The sequence below is a fragment of the Colossoma macropomum genome, unplaced genomic scaffold (assembly GCF_904425465.1).
Source record: "Colossoma macropomum unplaced genomic scaffold, Colossoma_macropomum, whole genome shotgun sequence".
Lineage (NCBI taxonomy): Eukaryota > Metazoa > Chordata > Actinopteri > Characiformes > Serrasalmidae > Colossoma > Colossoma macropomum.
Genome location: NW_023494786.1, coordinates 1,478,492 through 1,495,451, shown reverse-complemented (window position 1 = coordinate 1,495,451; position 16,960 = coordinate 1,478,492). Strand labels below are relative to the sequence as shown.

Below are 16,960 nucleotides of genomic sequence, written 5' to 3'. Positions count from 1 at the left end.
AAGGAGGCACAACAATGAATGGAAATCTGATAAATAAGAACCCCAAAAATAAGTCTAAATCATATCAAGCTTTGCCCTGTTGATATAGGACCATTAGAAACCTAAAGGTTTTTTGCTTTCTAATAGGAATTGCCTTAACGGTTTCCAACAGAGACCACTAGTTTCATGTAGAACACCTTTAGATCCCATTAGGAAGGCATCAAATGCTCTGAGAATCAGCCAATGGTCACCTGTTAAACCATTAGGGTCCGTTACGTTATGATAACAACCAATCAAAAAAAAAAAGCCAATACACTTTACAAAATAATCAGGAATCAGCAGAACTTAATGGGTTCTATGGGTTTTTTCAGCAAAGTGGTCTCACACATAGCCATACTCAGTGTAACGTGCATTGGAATGCTTATACGACGTCCGTTGCCATGGAAAACAGAATGTAGAATAGAAAATGTAAGATAAGAGTATAAAAAAAGGAGAGAAGAGTCCACCATTATGGGTACAAGAAATTAAGTTAAAAGTGAGCGTAATTCACCTGTTTACTCACTATTGTTACATGTGAAAACATTGGTGCTCTAATGTACATTGTCTGTTGAAGACTGTTGTTGTAAAAAGTATCCATAGATTATGGGCGTAAAATGTTTAAGCAGCAATATAAGCGATGCCATAAAGCTGATGGGGGTCCGTCCACCATAGGCCCCCCAGTGCTAAGGGCCCCAGTGTGAGTGCTCTGTTTAGGGTATAATTTATGGTATGATTACCATTTCAGCCACTCTTCTGAGAGGCTTCAGTACGACGCAAAATGTCAGATAAAAGTCCACTTGTGTTAAAAAAACAATGGATTTGGAAATTTGGATAGTTACTTCTTTATGACAGGGTCATATGCAAGTATTTTAGTTTACTGTAGAGCAGTGCGAGTAATATAGAAAGTAATACACATAGCATTTTCTCATTGTTATATTGTAGCTCCTTCATTTTGTACTTAACTTACTACTAAGAGATGTTTCATTCATACTATAATATTATTTATATTATTTATATTACTTCTTTCCCCATGTACATGCTGCTTTCATATTTAATACAGCGCTCATTGATATGTCATCCATTTTAATATATTGTGATTTTTTTTTCTGTAACTGTAGTTTATTAACATTTACATTTTTTGTTTGTGTATGTTTAAGAAAGCAAAACAAATATATAACTTTTCTAATTAGATTGTATTCACACAAATAATACCTTTATTAATATTTAAGTTCATTCATTTTCATAAAACTAACTTAAAAGTCGCCGCACACCGTGATATATTTGTGAAAGATATTAATTAAAACTGTATTAAACAAAATCCTGTGCCTTGTGCCGAAAACAATGCGTTGTGTTGGGACTTTTATTTTGAAAAATCCAGCCGAAGGCGGCTGGTTTCTCAGAGTCAGCGCTGACAGTCGGCGTGTCCGGTATGTTAGCACCATCCGCTCCAGTGTTCACAGTAAATCCCCTCAGCGATGGGCTCAGATAGCGCTCTGGTAGACGGTTCTGTGTTTGTTGCGGGTTCCCCACACAGGAGAACCCTGTTTTTGAGACTGTAAAGCGCCAGAAACTACAGCGCTGTTTCACTTTCACTTTCTGGTAAGTTGACATCACATTAGCCGCGTTAGCTGCGCTGCTAACGGCTCGCCGGCTGCGGAGAGCGGAGTCCAGATTAGAGCGGTGATGTTTGGGTTCTGAGGACTTTACCTCTGGTCAGGGCTCTTATTCTGGGGGGTCAGTGTGTCTGTTTACTGGTGCTGTTCTCCTCAGCTCCACCAGCTGATTCATCTCCTCGGCTCATTCCTGAAAGCCTGCTGAGGTTTAACTGATCAGACTGAGCTGTCATTGCGGGAAAGAGATGAAATGTGTAGAACAGAGGAGTAAAACAGGAGCAGGAGGAGAGAAACACTGACCTGCAGTGTCTTTATAGTCCAGACTCGAGTAAGAGCGTCCTGACTCCAAATAAATAATTATTCTTTCAAAGTAAAAGTGAGTTGCTTGAATAAAATACTGACTCCTTCAAAGTAAAAGTATCTCTCAAAAAAAAGTAGAAATACTTCTCATTGTCCCTTTGTAGTTCTACAGTTACAGACTGTAGTCCATCTGTTTCTCTGCATACTTTGTTAGCCCCCTTTTACCCTGTTCTTCAGTGGTCAGGACCCCCATGGACCCTCACAGAGCAGGTACTATTTGGGTGGTGGATCATTCTCAGCACTGCAGTAACACTGACGTGGTGGTGGTGTGTTAGTGTGTGTTGTGCTGGTCTGAGTGGATCAGACACAGCAGTGCTGCTGGAGTTTTTAAGTGAGTGTCCACTCACTGTCCACTCTATTAGACACACTTACCTTGTCAGTCCACCTTGTAGATGTAAAGTCAGAGACGATAGCTTATCTGCTGCTGCACAGTTTGTGTTGGTCATCCTCTAGTCCTTCATCAGTGGTCACAGGACGCTGCCCACAGGACGCTGTTAGCTGGATATTTTTGGTTGGTGGACTATTCTCAGTCCAGCAGTGACACTGAGGTGCTTAAAAACTCCAGCAGCACTGCTGTGTCTGATCCACTCAGACCAGCGCAACACACACTAACACACCACCACCACGTCAGTGTTACTGCAGTGCTGAGAATGATCCACCACCCAAATAGTACCTGCTCTGTGAGGGTCCATGGGGGTCCTGACCACTGAAGAACAGGGTAAAAGGGGGCTAACAAAGTATCAGAGAAACAGATGGACTACAGTCTGTAACTGTAGAACTACAAAGTGCTCCTATATAGTAAGTGGAGCTGATAAAATGGACAATGAGGGTAGAAACAAGGAGGTGGTCAGAATGTTATGCCTGATCGGTGTATACTGGCAGGTAAATCAGTAAAAAACACTGCAGTAATTAACACACAAGATATCATTACCGTGGACACTTTGAAATACTGTCACAGCATTTCAGTCGAACATGGTCAAGTCGCAGTGCCGTGATTTCACATTGAATCTGCTGTCTAGAGAACCGGGGTCAAAGACCTGATGCCCTTTGTTTTCAATGACTGAAATATAGAAATCCCCACAGTGTGTAATCACTGCTATTTATAAATGATTTTCAGATCATTCTGTATTTAAATATGTTTGATGTTAGTCATGTATTTTATTTTCTTGATGTAATATGGTGATAAAATCAAAAACTGTAATTGAAAAGTCAGGTAATTGTTGAGACATTAAGTTTATATACAGTCTTATGCACACTTTTGGGTGCCTGTGATCAAATTATGTGTGTTGTAATGAAAATAAGTAAAAATAATAAGCTAAATTTAACAATATTTTTTTCGGGCTGGGGGGTTTAAACATAAAATATGCAAATATTATGGTTCATATTTTACATTTTTAATGTTTTGTTAAACTTGGGAAATAAACGCGTTGTACATTAAAATTCCAACATTTAAAAAAAAACTGGTTAAGATGTAAACAGAGTGGTTCAGAGTGGTTTGATTTGCTAGATAAACTTACAGAGTCAGAATTGTTCATAGTGGTGGTGATAGGAACCAGACGTCCACCTCTAAAAGCTCCCTCACAGACAGTTATTACATGAAATGGTTATGAATTCACTGCCTGATGACTGAGACACTGTTTTATGATAGTTTAGAGAAGATTTTGGCCTTAAACTCCATTCATGGTGGAGGGATACATAATATACAGGGAGCTGTGAGGCAAAATAGTCCCCTTAATATTTCAGATTTTCCACTATTTTCCATCATCAACACTCCATATAAACTCAGAAGACTTGTGTAGGTTCACTGGTGGTTCTGGATAGTAAATAAAATGTCTATATTTGTGTTGTAGTCATGGCGACCCCTGGTTCCTATCACCACCACTGTAAAGACATCTGAACCATTTCACACCAAACCACTCTGAATCTCTCTGTTTACATCTCACACACTGAACTCTGAAGGAAATTTTGAACAAATTGGTGGAGTTCCCCTTCAGCATTGCACTGTACTTATTATCAGAGCTGTTATCGACCCTGCAGTGTATAAATATTAGCATTTGCAGGACTTTAAGCAGAGTATTTCTGGACAGATGCTCCAAATATGTGGTTTTGCAAAGTAAATTTTACTCTGTTACCATAGAAATCTATCAACCTGCGCCACAATGGGCAAAAAGCGTGGAAAGGACAGAAGTCCGAGAGGAGAGAACTCCGTGGATCTGTCAGGTATGCGCCGTCCAGGCCTCTCAGATATGAGAATTTGGTTTCCCTACAAATGACACAGGGTTAATTTTCCCTGTTCTGCTGTGTAGGTGCTACATGTACTCACATCCGTAAAGGAATAGAGCACAACTTGCTGAAGAAGGTCAGCCTGGACAAGACCTGGAACACCTGCCAGGCCTGCGAGGAGGAGAAACCCAGTAACGGCGACGCTCAGGCGGAGAACGAGGCCAGTCAGGAGGGGCCGGCTGTGTGGATGTGTCTGAAATGTGGACACAGAGTAAGCAGAGAAGACTTGTGTCCAGTTTAAACGAATAGGTCGATGTTCTGGTGAATAAAATCAGGGCTGTGATTCGGCTGCAGTGGACCGTGATGTTTTTAACGCATCGCCTCCTCTGTTCGGCTGCTGTTATATAAAAAATATAGGAAATTAGAATCTATTATTGCTCTAAATATGTTTGTAATAGTGCTGTGACATGGTACGCTTAAAAAAGATGGTTCTTTAAGGGTTCTTTAGGAAAGAAAATGGTTCTATATAGAAGCGTGAACTCTCAAAGAACCCTTTACATGCTTTGCATGGTGAAAGTTTCTTCAGATTGATGGAAAATGTGCTGTAAATGGTTCTATTTAGAACCATGAACACTTAAATAACTCTTTGCATGGAGAAGGAGAACGTGTTCTGTATGGTTTGTATTAAACCTTTTTAAAAACGGTTCTATATAGCACCAAAAAGGGTTCTTCTGTCAAGCTTGACATGATGCAAATAATCCTTGTAATCATGCAAAGGGTTCTTTGAGTGTCCACGGTTCTATATACAACCATTTCCGTTACTAAAGAACCCTTGGAGAACCCTCTTTTCTAAGAGTGTGGTTAATTTATCACGTTCGTCTTATTTGCTCAAATTTTACGCCATTTTTTTATTCTTGTTTTGCTTTCAGTGCTGCACTTTGCTCGTAAGTAATACTTCAGGATCGACTTACTTCATGAATATTTTCATCTTACTTCAGTTAAATAAGTTATAAACTGGAGAAATCTGTATTTGAAGAGAGGAATACAGCCAAAGTTCTAGCAACAACACAAAATAGTCCCCCAAAACAAAACATACAGCTGGGCTTCAGTGGAACTATGGATGGTTTGAAAGGTCAACCTTGGAAAAATGGTTTAAAAATGAATGGTGTCAATAATTTGTAGCACCATCACATTATTATCATGTTAACCTCCACAGCTTTTATATTGTTGCCAGTTTCTCCCGCCAAAAAAAGTAGTTCCAGCAGCTTAGAGCAAAGTTGGTAAGTAACTCAGTGGTCAGTGGAGCGATACAGGTACAGTGACGTGGCTTTAGATATAGCATAGCGTCTGCCTGATTGGCTGGAATGACATTAGAAATTCAAAGCCTTAAATATTCAGTTGGAAAGTCTTAAATTAGAATTTATGCAATAGATTTCACTTTCTTTTGACCGACCCGTCTCTGTCTGTGATCCGCTCAGGGCTGCGGGAGATTCTCGGAGAACCAACATGCCATCAAACACTACGAGAAGCCGCGCTCAGACACGCACTGCCTGGTGCTCAGCCTGGACAGCTGGAGTGTTTGGTGAGAGCAGAAATAACGGCAAAGTAAAACATTTAGTAAAGTAACATGAAGCACTGCAGCTTTTTTAGGTAATAAAGTTCACTTCTCCTTTCGAAAGAAGACTGAACGTGAGTGTGTTTGTGAGCTTCTGCTGGTGTGGGTTCATCTATTTTATAGGAGCTTCATTTTCAGTATAGTCCGTTTCAGTGATGCACACTGAAGCTGTTTGTGTTCTAACAGCGCCCCCCTGTGGGGAATATTCAGCCTGTTTGATCTGAGTGAATGGGTTAAAAAGCCAGGTTCAGTCCTTGGACAATTACTGTGAAGACAGTGAAACAATACATGTAAAATGTTTAGTTTTATATGGTAAACTGCTTAAAGAACCCAGACTCCTTATTTATCCTTCATTCTTTCTTTCTTTCTTTATTTATTGTTGAACTATTAAAGGCAGAATCTATGGATATATTTAAATGAGTTTCTTTTTGTGACGTCAGTTTAAAACAGGCTGTTTATTATTCATATTTTTATTTCAATTATGATTATTTTATTATTATTTGTCATTTTAATTCATTTTTAGTTTACTTTTTGATCTTATTCTCCTTTTATTTTTATTTGATTTTATTAACTTTTACATTTTAGCTACGTTTTAATTATTGCTTTCTATTTTTATTGCATTTTTATGTATTTTTATTATTAATGTTTCATTTTTTTATACTTACCTGATTTTAGTCATTTTTTAAATTAAATTTACTTTTATTATTTGAAATGTTCCTACATATTATTAATCCTTTGTTCTGTATCGACTTGGCAACATTGTAAATGAGGGTCACTCTGAATGTTCTCCGAGATGAAATAAAGCTTGATTCATTGATTGACTTTCTCTGTTTTTTTTATGAAGGTGTTATCTCTGTGATGATGACGTCCACTACTCCAGCACGGGGCAGCTGGCTCAGCTGGTCTCCAACATCAAGAAGCAGGTGCTGACAGGCTCCGGCCAGAAAACCTCCACTAGAAGTGAGTATCGCAGATTAGTGCTGAGCTGAGGCTCTTTGGTTCTCAGATTTGGCTCCTGGAGGACGACCACAGGGCACTGTTTAGTGTTTTCACTCTCCAGCATGCCGGGTTCATCTTAGGCTACGTTCATGTTACCAGGCTGAAGTGGCACAAATCTGATTTTTTGCCCTAATGTGACTCAGATCTGATGTTTTCAGGGCTGTGTGGACGCAAATCTGATCTTTACAAATCTGACCTGAGCCACTTACATATGTGGTCCTAGATCGGATACGTATCCGATTTGTGGCCATGCGACCTTAATGAGACGCTCAGATCTGAATTCATGTGCTTTTTTTCCACTGCGCTGCCCCATCATTCAGCGTTACCATGGCAACAGCGCTGAACAGAAGTTAAAGCCTGTAAACGGTGGAAAAGCAGCGCATCTCACCTTTTTCTCCTTCGTCTCGCTCTAATAATGAAGCTGAGAGCTGATCAGAGTTAATGATCTTCTCAGCGAAGCTCGTTCTGCTCGTTAGTTTGTGCTGATGATGAACGTGATTCATTCACGTGACGTTACTGAGTAGGATGAGCTCATGAGGGTCATTTCAGGCTAAAAACTAAAATTTCTGCATTCTGGATTGTTGCCATGGTCACTGTGTTTGGCTGTGTTTACTTTCTTGCTGCTCCGCTGCTGTCAGAAACAGAATGGGTTGCCAGTTATTCATTATTGTTACACATTTATACGGTGATTTTGTTTTCATTTTCAAGCCTTTTTTTCTGCGACCGCGATTACTTTAATAAGCTGTCCAAGCAGAAAACAGTGTAATTTCCCCTGACGCTGCACTTTCAGACTAACGGGAATGTTTTGGGAAAACCGTGAATCTGGCAACCCTGCATGATGGAGAAAGAACACATGCAACAAGCAATATTCTTCGTTGCCGTAGCGACCCTGCAGCTTCTAATTGTACTGTTAATGCAGTTTGACTGCAGCAGCTGTTTTCTGTCCTGTGTGGTTTCACTGTTTCAGTAGCTGCATCGTCATTCTAGTTACCATAGAAACTACAAATGATGCTCTATTACAGTGTTTTGGTGCTGGTGCTGGACTGTGGAAGCCTACAGTGCAGCCACGTACTGTATAGGGCTATAAATTGGCCTTTAATCAGCCGTACGCTGCAGATGCAGCAGATGGAGATGAGGTAGAGAAATGCTGGGGTAGCCAGCTTTGTTCTCATACTGCTAGTAAACAGTTTCTCTAACTTTTTTCCTGATCACGTCCTGATTTAGAGGTGAAGGAGGAGAACAGCGTGTCGGAGGTCGCAGTGGAGAAAGCGTCTGAGAAGGAGCAAGAGGATACGGCGAAGCAGGAGAATACGGCAAAGCAGGAGAGTACGGTGAAGCAGGAGAATACGGTGAAGCAGAAGGAGCTGAAGAAGGCCACGAAGAAGAACGGCGCCCCAAAAGAGTCCACGGGAGGGTCCGGCTGTGGAGCCGTAGCCGTGAAGGGCTTCAGTAATCTGGGAAACACCTGCTTCTTCAACGCAGTCCTGCAGGTCAGGATCCTTTTAGGCTGTTTTCACACCTGACTCGTTCTCTTTGGGTCCAAACCAGAGTTTGAATCTTTGGATCTTTTTCATTTGGTTTGATTCGATTCACATTATGTTGGTGAAAATGCCCCATAGTCCAAATCTGTCCGTCACATTTATTGTTGAGATTAATGTGTTCTCCTACTTTGTGTTAAAATATCGACACTTAACACACACCGATCAGGCATAACATCATGACCACCTCCTTGTTTCTACGCTCATTGTCCATTTTATCAGCTCCACTTACTATATAGGTGCACTTTGTAGTTCTACAGTTACAGACTGTAGTCCATCTGTTTCTCTGCATACTTTGTTAGCCCCCTTTTACCCTGTTCTTCAGTGGTCAGGACCCCCATGGACCCTCACAGAGCAGGTACTATTTGGGTGGTGGGTCATTCTCAGCACTGCAGTAACACTGACGTGGTGGTGGTGTGTTAGTGTGTGTTGGTCATCCTCTAGTCCTTCATCAGTGGTCACAGGACGCTGCCCACAGGACGCTGTTGTCTGGATATTTTTGGTTGGTGGACTATTCTCAGTCCAGCAGTGACACAGCACTGCTGTGTCTGATCCACTCAGACCAGCACAACACACACTAACACACCACCACCGCGTCAGTGTTACTGCAGTGCTGAGAATGATCCACCACCCAAACAGTACCTGCTCTGTGAGGGTCCATGGGGGTCTACCAGGGTCTTCCTGGTGGCTGTTAGAAGCCTCCAGGTTTCTCTGCAGCTTCCAGTGTTGGAAACATCGCGTGTTTTACTTCGACGTTCTCCTTTCATATGCAAGTGGATTGTCTTATATCTTAACTCCGAAGGTGGTCTTTGACTTTTGGCTGAGTGAAGACCCCTCTGTCTGTGTTTCAGAACTTGTCTCAGACGGTGCTGCTGCGTCGGCTGCTGAGTGGAGTGAAGGATGAGCAGAGCAGCTTGTTACTCAGACCCCCACCGTCCTCACAGCTGGTACGTACAGGCTGCCTCTATGAGCCTTAGAGCTTCTCTGTTGGGTGGAATGAATTAACAGAACAAGGACTTGTAATGTAGAAAAAGGCAATAACACACATGCAGAAATTAAAGGGCCCATATCCTTCATTTTTCTTGCATTTTCATTTTTTAGCTGATACTTATTAATCTGGTGTGTTTTTATGTACCAAAAACAGCCACAATTCATTTTTTACATGACTATTTTCCAACCTCTCTTTATCCCTTATAAGAAAACAGACTGTTTCTGTTACTTCGCCTTCAAAACATATATGCAAATGAGCTCTGTTCTGATTGGCTGTGTCTCATTCAAAAAACAGTCTGGGCTGAAACACTCCTTATAACTTCAGTGTGAATGGCTGAACTGCTGTAAGCCGAAAAGATGGACGTATAGGTATATGTACACAAGTTAGTACTTGTGACGTCACAAAAATGTTTACGAACTGTTTCAGAAAAGCAAGAGAAGCTGAGTTTTCCACGATATGGGCCCTTTAAATCTAGAGAAAAGCTGAACTGAATAACTTTGCAAATGAGTTTTCTTGTGTTGTTTTTCTCTCCCAGGATCCTTTGCAGGTCCAGCTGCCCCGACCCGGCTCCCTCACCCTGGCGATGTGCCAGCTGCTGAACGAGATCCAGCAGACCCAGAAGTCCGTGGTGACGCCCAGAGAGCTCTTCACACAAGTGTGCAAGAAGTAAGACTCAGTAAAACTGTGTTTAAAAATAGAAATCAATAAATCATTAATATTTACATGACTGTTACTGTGCCTTTAAGACCGATATGCAAATGAGATCTGTCTATTGGTCCTGTCTGTTGTTATCAGATATTCAGGGCTGGTTTCTCTCATGCAAATGAGGCCTGACCCTTGAATAAAGGCTAATTATGTTTATACAGCACCTTTCAGACATTAAAACTGCTGGATGTGCTTTACAGAAAATGAGAAACAAACAAAAATGTACAAATTTTATAACAATAATATTAGTAATAAGAATAATGTCGAATAAAACATGGATCTGTGGTAAATAATGAACAAAACAATGCAGTCAAATGATAAAGCAAAACAAAGTGTGGAGGACAGATGAAAGATAAAAGCGCTGAAAATATCGGGGCGAAACGTTTGATGTTTTTAATGTTTGTAGTGTTCTAATGTTGTTGTTTTAAGCCTGGTTGTGTGTTGTCGTCTCTGCAGGGCGGCCAGGTTTAAAGGCTTCCAGCAGCAGGACAGTCAGGAGCTCCTGCGCTACCTGCTGGACGGCATGAGAGCCGAGGAGAGCACTGTACGTATGCTAATGTTAGCCACATGCTAATGCCAACTCTTAGGAAAAGAGCACTGTATGTATGCTAATGTTAGCCACATGCTAATGACAACTCTTAGGAAAAGAGCACTGTATGTATGCTAATGTTAGCCACATGCTAATGCCAACTCTTATGCGAAGAGCAGTGGCAGCATTCTAATGTTAGTCATATGCTAATGCTGACTCTTAGGAAAAGAGCAGTGTCCATATGCTAATGTTAGCCATATGCTAAGGCTAACTCTTAGGAAAAGAGCAGTGTCCATATGCTAATATTAGCCGTATGCTAATGCTAACTCTTAGGAAAAGAGCAGTCCATATGCTAATGTTAGCTATATGCTAAGGCTAACTCTTAGGAAAAGAGTAGTATCCATATGCTAATGTTAGCCGTATGCTAAAGCTGGCTCTAATGAAAAGAGCAACAACAAGCTGTTGGAACTTCCATGTTCCAAGTAGGAAGTTTCAACTGAAACACCCCCACAAGTCGTTTGAGAGGACAGCGGCGCTCTGAGCGCAGATAATGAACTTGAACGCACTTGTCGGCACGAAGTGCGGCTGGAAAACGTCTTCGGATTTGCTCAATGAAACACTCCGGATTCACTCAAACCTGGAAAACCTGCTCAGCGGCGCTCTTCACCTTCAAAACTCGCATGTGCCCAAATCATTTCTGCTCTCAGCTCCACAGCTGCGCTCAACTTCCACACCTGCTCGCTGAAAAACGTCTGAATGTTTGTGCCAAAACTCCAGCCAATCAGAGCTGCCGAGGGGCGGGTCCTGTCTGCGCACCAATCGTGGCGTCTTTTCTTAAGCAGCTTTATGCTGAAGGTGAATAGCGCGACTGAGCAGGTTTTCCAGTTTTGAGTGAAAACCGGAGTGTTTTGTTGAGCAAATCCGAGGTGTTTATCTGCCGCACTTCGTGCTGACCAGTGCGTTCAAGTTCAGTAGCTGCGCTCAGAGCAGCGCTGTCCTCTCAAACCGGAACATTCCTCTCTCAGACATCAGGATCTTCCCTCAAACATTTTGGCACAAAACTAACTCCATAAAAACAGCTGCTCTGATTGGGTCTGTGGTCTGTCGTCGATGGCGGTGGACAGACAGCAGTCAGGAGGCTCTTCTTCTCGCTGTGTAAAGATCACGTCAGACTGGTTTGTGGACGTTTTGTGTGCTGTGTAACGTCTAAACCGGCTCACTTCTCTCTCAGAGAGTAACGGCTGGAATCCTGGAGGCGCTGAAGAGCTCTGGGAAAAGTCTGGATGAAGAACAGAAGAAAATAGCGAAAGGTGAGTTTTTACCTGCGTCAGTCCGTTTTCTGTTGTGCGTGATGTCAGTCTGACATCACGGTAGCAGGACACTAACACTACTGCTACTGAGTGCTGATTGGTTAACACTACTGCTACTGAGTGCTGATTGGTTGGTGTTACTGCTACTGAGTGCTGATTGGTTAACACTACTGCTACTGAGTGCTGATTGGTTGGTGTTACTGCTACTGAGTGCTGATTGGTTGATGTTACTGCTACTGAGTGCTGATTGGTTAAAACTACTGCTACTAAGTGCTGATTGGTTAATATTACTGATACTGAGAGCTGATTGGTTGGTTTTACTGCTACTGAGTGCTGATTGGTTAACGTTACTGCTACTGAGTGCTGATTGGTTAGCATTACTGCTACCGAGCGCTGATTGGTTAACATTACTGCTACCGAGCGCTGATTGGTTGGTGAGCGGAGCAGCTCATTGGCTGTTCGTGCTCACAGACCTCATGAACGTACATGAGGCGCCGTTTTAAACTCCTATAATTCGAGTTTAAAAGCTCCTAAAAATATAACAGCAGTGTTAAAATGTTTTATGCTGCTCTGTGTTCAGGAAATGATTGGATTCTTTTACATTAAAACTGTTTAATCATTTATAAACTATGATTTTGCTCAAATGCTCCATCTTAACCCATTCATTTTGGACTCGCTCGGTAGCGCCCCCTAGTGTTTGAGAAACCCGGAAGATATTATGGAGCAGCAGTTCTCCTCTCTACAAGCTCTCAGGCCAGAGCGAATATGTAATAGTTTGTTGTATTTGAATCTTTTGCTTTTTGAATTGTTAAAAAGCTCAAATTTTTCTCTAATACTGAATTCACAAAATATATTACGTAAGATATGAAGCTGCAAAGACTGTGTAAAGTTTTTCTTCCTTAGACGCTAATGTTAGCCACGTGCTAGTGCTAGTGCTCATGAAAAGAGGTGTGTGTGTGCTCATGTTAGCTACATGCTAACGCTAACTCTTACTTCTACATACTAGTTCTGGTATATAATAATATACAGCTCTTTTAATGAGCACCACCAGCTCATAAGGCCAGATAAACATAGTGACTGTAAAATATTCCTCCGTGTTCGTTTTCTCTGAAGAGTACGAGAGAAACGGTGGCAGCAAGAACTTCGTGGACCACGTGTTTGGCGGGGAGATGACCAGCACTGTGATGTGTAAGGAGTGCAAGACCGTTTCCTTGGTGACGGAGGTGTTTCTCGACCTGTCGCTGCCTGTGGCTGATGAGGTACCGTCATCCAGTCTGTCGTTTGTTAAAGAAAAACTTTGGAGTTGTTGCGTCTCTTCAGTATTGTTGACTATGTTGACGCTGTAAATACATTGATCTGATTATTGATGTCTGATTCAGGTTCTGCATTTCTATGTAGTGCAAAACAATAACGCTGTATTCACTGCAACGTTTATGACGTGAGGTGTATCCCAGATAGCTGCATATGTCGGTCCGCTGGGTTGATAAGGTCGGCACCCTGCTAACTGCCACTGCTGGTCCCCCCTCGGACCACTCAGATTATTGCCCTGCATATAAGGACTAACTAGTTTTCAGTCTCACCAAACAGATGCACGGAGACTTTTATTTTAGAAAATAAACCAAGACAAATATTACAAATAACTGGGAGAAAAAAATAATGACTAGGCCTGATATAAAATTTTATACGTATCGCCTCAGATGGAGAACAACAGACAATGCGGCATCTATGGATTTATATCTGTGTTCAGGCCTGAAGGGGAGCCAGAATGGAACTGCTGCTCCATTTAAGGTGGAACGGAAACTTCAAACAAAAAGCTGCAAAATAAGATGAGAACTTCAGCAGAAACTAAGATATGAAGCAACATTAGCACTGTTTTTCCTGACCTGAGGGGCGTGTGCTAAACAGCAATATTGACAAATTGAAAAACAACCTATATATATATATGTTTTTGCTGTTGTGCACAGTAAAATATTTCAAGTTTACTTTGGTTATTAAAAATAATTTTTATTAAAAAATGAAAAGACAGAATAATAAGCTACTGTTAATCTACAAGAGTGCATTATGTGAGCATCTGAAATGGATTTGTCTGAACATATAGTTATATGCAAAAGTTTGTGCGCCCCGGTCAAATTCCGTGTTGTTGTTGTTGATTTTCTGATGAATATAAGTTACAACGTCCTCTACAGAGACACACTTCTGCACAATTTATTCCACTGTTTATTTACTGAACTTAAAATGTTGGAAAACAATACAATATAAAATGTGGCCTGTCCAGAAGTTATGGCACGGTTTATATTTTATGTTTATGTTAAACTCAGGTAATACATAGAAATCATACACTAAAATTAGCAGAAAAATGCTTTATTTGAGTTGAGGTAGAATTTAGTCTAGCGTGGGCACCAGCCTGCCACACTTCTGTTTCCTCTCATATCGTCTGAGGATCCACGTCATTCAGTTAGCAGCGTCAGACGACGCCGCCGCCTTCTCAGGGCCTGGTCCTCAAAGCAGGCTGGTGTTGATGACAAAATTGACTGTACTATTTACCAAGTTACAGCCAGATCTGTCTGTTGTGGATCAGTGACTGTGGTGTTGATCTTCTGTAGGCCTACAGGAAGAAGAACCAGAAGAAGGGAGTTCAGCAGAAGAGCAGCGTCTCTGAGGACAGGGGGAAGGACGCTGCCGCTCCGCTGGCCAACGGGGATGAAGATATGCCGACAGGTGCAGGCAGCAAGTATCAGCTGAAGAAGGCCAAGAAGCAGGCCAAGAAACAGGCAAAGGTACAGAGATGTGCCTCAGGGTAGCTTTCTGGAGCTAATGATCCTCACGTGTCTTCAAATGTCCAGATTTAGGACTTTATAAAAATTTGTTTTCAAAGAAGTTCAGTTCTTATTTTAACAAAATACTTAAGGAACATTTACATCTTATAGTTTAAGCCATAAAAGAAAAAAAATGTGGAAAATAAGCTAAAAAAGTGCTTCATAATGATCCACACAGTCACTCTGACGGACTGTAATACACTACAGGAAGTGTAGGGGGCGATATGGCTTCTACTGTTTCATTTAAAAAGCCTCTATAATGTTCATATGATCCACACAGTCACTCTGACAGACTGTAATACACTACAGGAAGTGTAGGGGGCGATATGGCTTCTACTGTTTCATTTAAAAAGCCTCTATAATGTTCATATGATCCACACAGTGATTCTGACAGACTGTAATACACTACAGGAAGTGTAGGGGGCGATATAGCTTTCTATTGTTCACAGTGTAAAATCAAAAATGTTTTATTTTGTCGTGTTTACAGAATCAGAGGCGGCAGCAGAAACAGGGAGCGAAGCTCACGCTGGACGCTTTGACCAATCAGGACACGGGAAGCCCTTCAGAAGCTCCACCTACCACTGCAGATGGACAGTTGGAGGCTGGCAGTGAGGGTGAAGCGGACCAGGATAAGAGCCAGTCAGTGGCCTCTGAGCCAGCAGGGCGGGACCAAGATGCACCTGCTGACGAGGAAGAGGAGGAGGAAGAAAGTAAAGAAGCCTCTGAAAGAGATGCTGCGTCGACTATCAACCGCTTCAGCGCTCTGTCAGAGGAACGAGCCGACGCCAACGTGGAGCAGGACGGAGGAGAGGAAGAGGAGGATGAGGAGGGAGAAATGAGCGTCCCGTTAAATGAGGAAGACGAGTTAGCAGATGGTGTGAATGCACTGTCCCTGCAGGCAGCCAATGAGGAGAGCTTGGAGGCGGGGCTGGAAGAGAAAGCATCAGGTGACTCGGCATCAGCATGACTCTGTTTATATAACAGTACCTACATTTAGAGTCAGTTATTCATTCAGCCTAATGAGAAACTGTAGAACAGACTCAGTTTATATCACAATACCTACATTTAGAGTCAGTTATTCATTCAGCCTAATGAGAAACTGTAGAACAGACTCGGTTTATATCACAATACCTACATTTAGAGTCGGTTATTCATTCAGTCTAATGAGAAACTGTAGAACAGACTCAGTTTATATCACAATACCTACATTTAGAGTCGTTTATTCATTCAGCCTAGTGAGAAACTGTAGAACAGACTCAGTTTATATCACAATACCTACATTTACTAAAGACCACATTTGTGGGCGGAGCCTATATAGGGCACTTATAGAGCCTATACACAACAGAAACCATGTATCTACTAACTGATTTTGCCATATTTCCACCTGTAGGTGACACTGTAGAGTATGTGGTGGTGAATCAGGATCCAGAGCTGGCCTTCCGCACTCTGGCCAGCAGGGCGGCGCCGGACAAGCAGGAGTGCTCAGTGGAGTCGTGTCTGTACCAGTTTACAGAGGTGGAGCATCTGACTCAGAGTAACAGTCTGCTCTGTGTGACCTGCACCAAAAGACAGGCCACGTCTAAAGCCTCGGACGGTACGCCTCGCACCTACACGGTGTTAAAGGGCCCATGCCCTGCTTTTTTGTCTTTGTGCCCCTGACCGACTTAAAGAAGTGTTGTTGTCCACTCAGAATGTTTCCTAGCTAGTACAACTAGGTTAGAGTCCAGACTGCCCTTGATCTCAGATACTGGTAGGAGTGAAAGCCAGTGTTGACACCTAGAAAGAAAGATACAGAATTAAATACAGTGAAAGTGTAAAACAATACAGTTCACTAAGTACTTATATTAGTGCCCACTTGAGTGCTGTACAAAGAGGTGGTCTTCAGTCTGCAAGGCTTTGCTCACACAGCAGGTAAAAGTGGCCCAAATCTGATTTTCTCACCAAATCTGATCTGTTTTGTTTGGCTGTTCAGATTATCTTTTAAATGTGGTCTGTATGCGACATCAGTCTGAACAGATCAGCTCCTAAACTGACCCTCATGCGCAAAAGAACAGAGCGTCACGCTGCTTCACGGCTCATCCAGAGGAGAACAATCACGACCGCCAACGAACGCCAGTCGCTCCCGGAGGATCAGCTTCATCTTCACCAGCCTCACAGGAGCCATCATGAAGCTTCACTGACTGACAGCTGGGCTCGTCACCCAGAATGTGTTTGAGCTCACCGTGAAAAGCGCGCGGTCACTT

General features: G+C 42.1%; 1 protein-coding gene across 1 annotated transcript in view; it reads left to right on the top strand.

Annotated features, from left to right (window-relative positions):
• The first annotated feature begins 1,409 nt into the window (after nucleotides 1–1,409).
• usp16 (ubiquitin specific peptidase 16) overlaps nucleotides 1,410–16,960 on the top strand; it is a 20,699-nt gene continuing 5,148 nt past the window's right edge. The window contains exons 1-14 of the mRNA XM_036557303.1: nucleotides 1,410–1,617; nucleotides 4,129–4,211; nucleotides 4,298–4,485; nucleotides 5,693–5,796; nucleotides 6,674–6,789; nucleotides 8,053–8,318; nucleotides 9,218–9,313; nucleotides 9,893–10,023; nucleotides 10,519–10,606; nucleotides 11,823–11,901; nucleotides 13,015–13,160; nucleotides 14,505–14,678; nucleotides 15,205–15,664; nucleotides 16,108–16,311. Coding sequence (XP_036413196.1) covers nucleotides 4,151–4,211; nucleotides 4,298–4,485; nucleotides 5,693–5,796; nucleotides 6,674–6,789; nucleotides 8,053–8,318; nucleotides 9,218–9,313; nucleotides 9,893–10,023; nucleotides 10,519–10,606; nucleotides 11,823–11,901; nucleotides 13,015–13,160; nucleotides 14,505–14,678; nucleotides 15,205–15,664; nucleotides 16,108–16,311 — 2,113 coding nt within the window. The 5' untranslated portion in view covers nucleotides 1,410–1,617; nucleotides 4,129–4,150. The remainder of the gene's footprint in view (nucleotides 1,618–4,128; nucleotides 4,212–4,297; nucleotides 4,486–5,692; nucleotides 5,797–6,673; nucleotides 6,790–8,052; nucleotides 8,319–9,217; nucleotides 9,314–9,892; nucleotides 10,024–10,518; nucleotides 10,607–11,822; nucleotides 11,902–13,014; nucleotides 13,161–14,504; nucleotides 14,679–15,204; nucleotides 15,665–16,107; nucleotides 16,312–16,960) is intronic.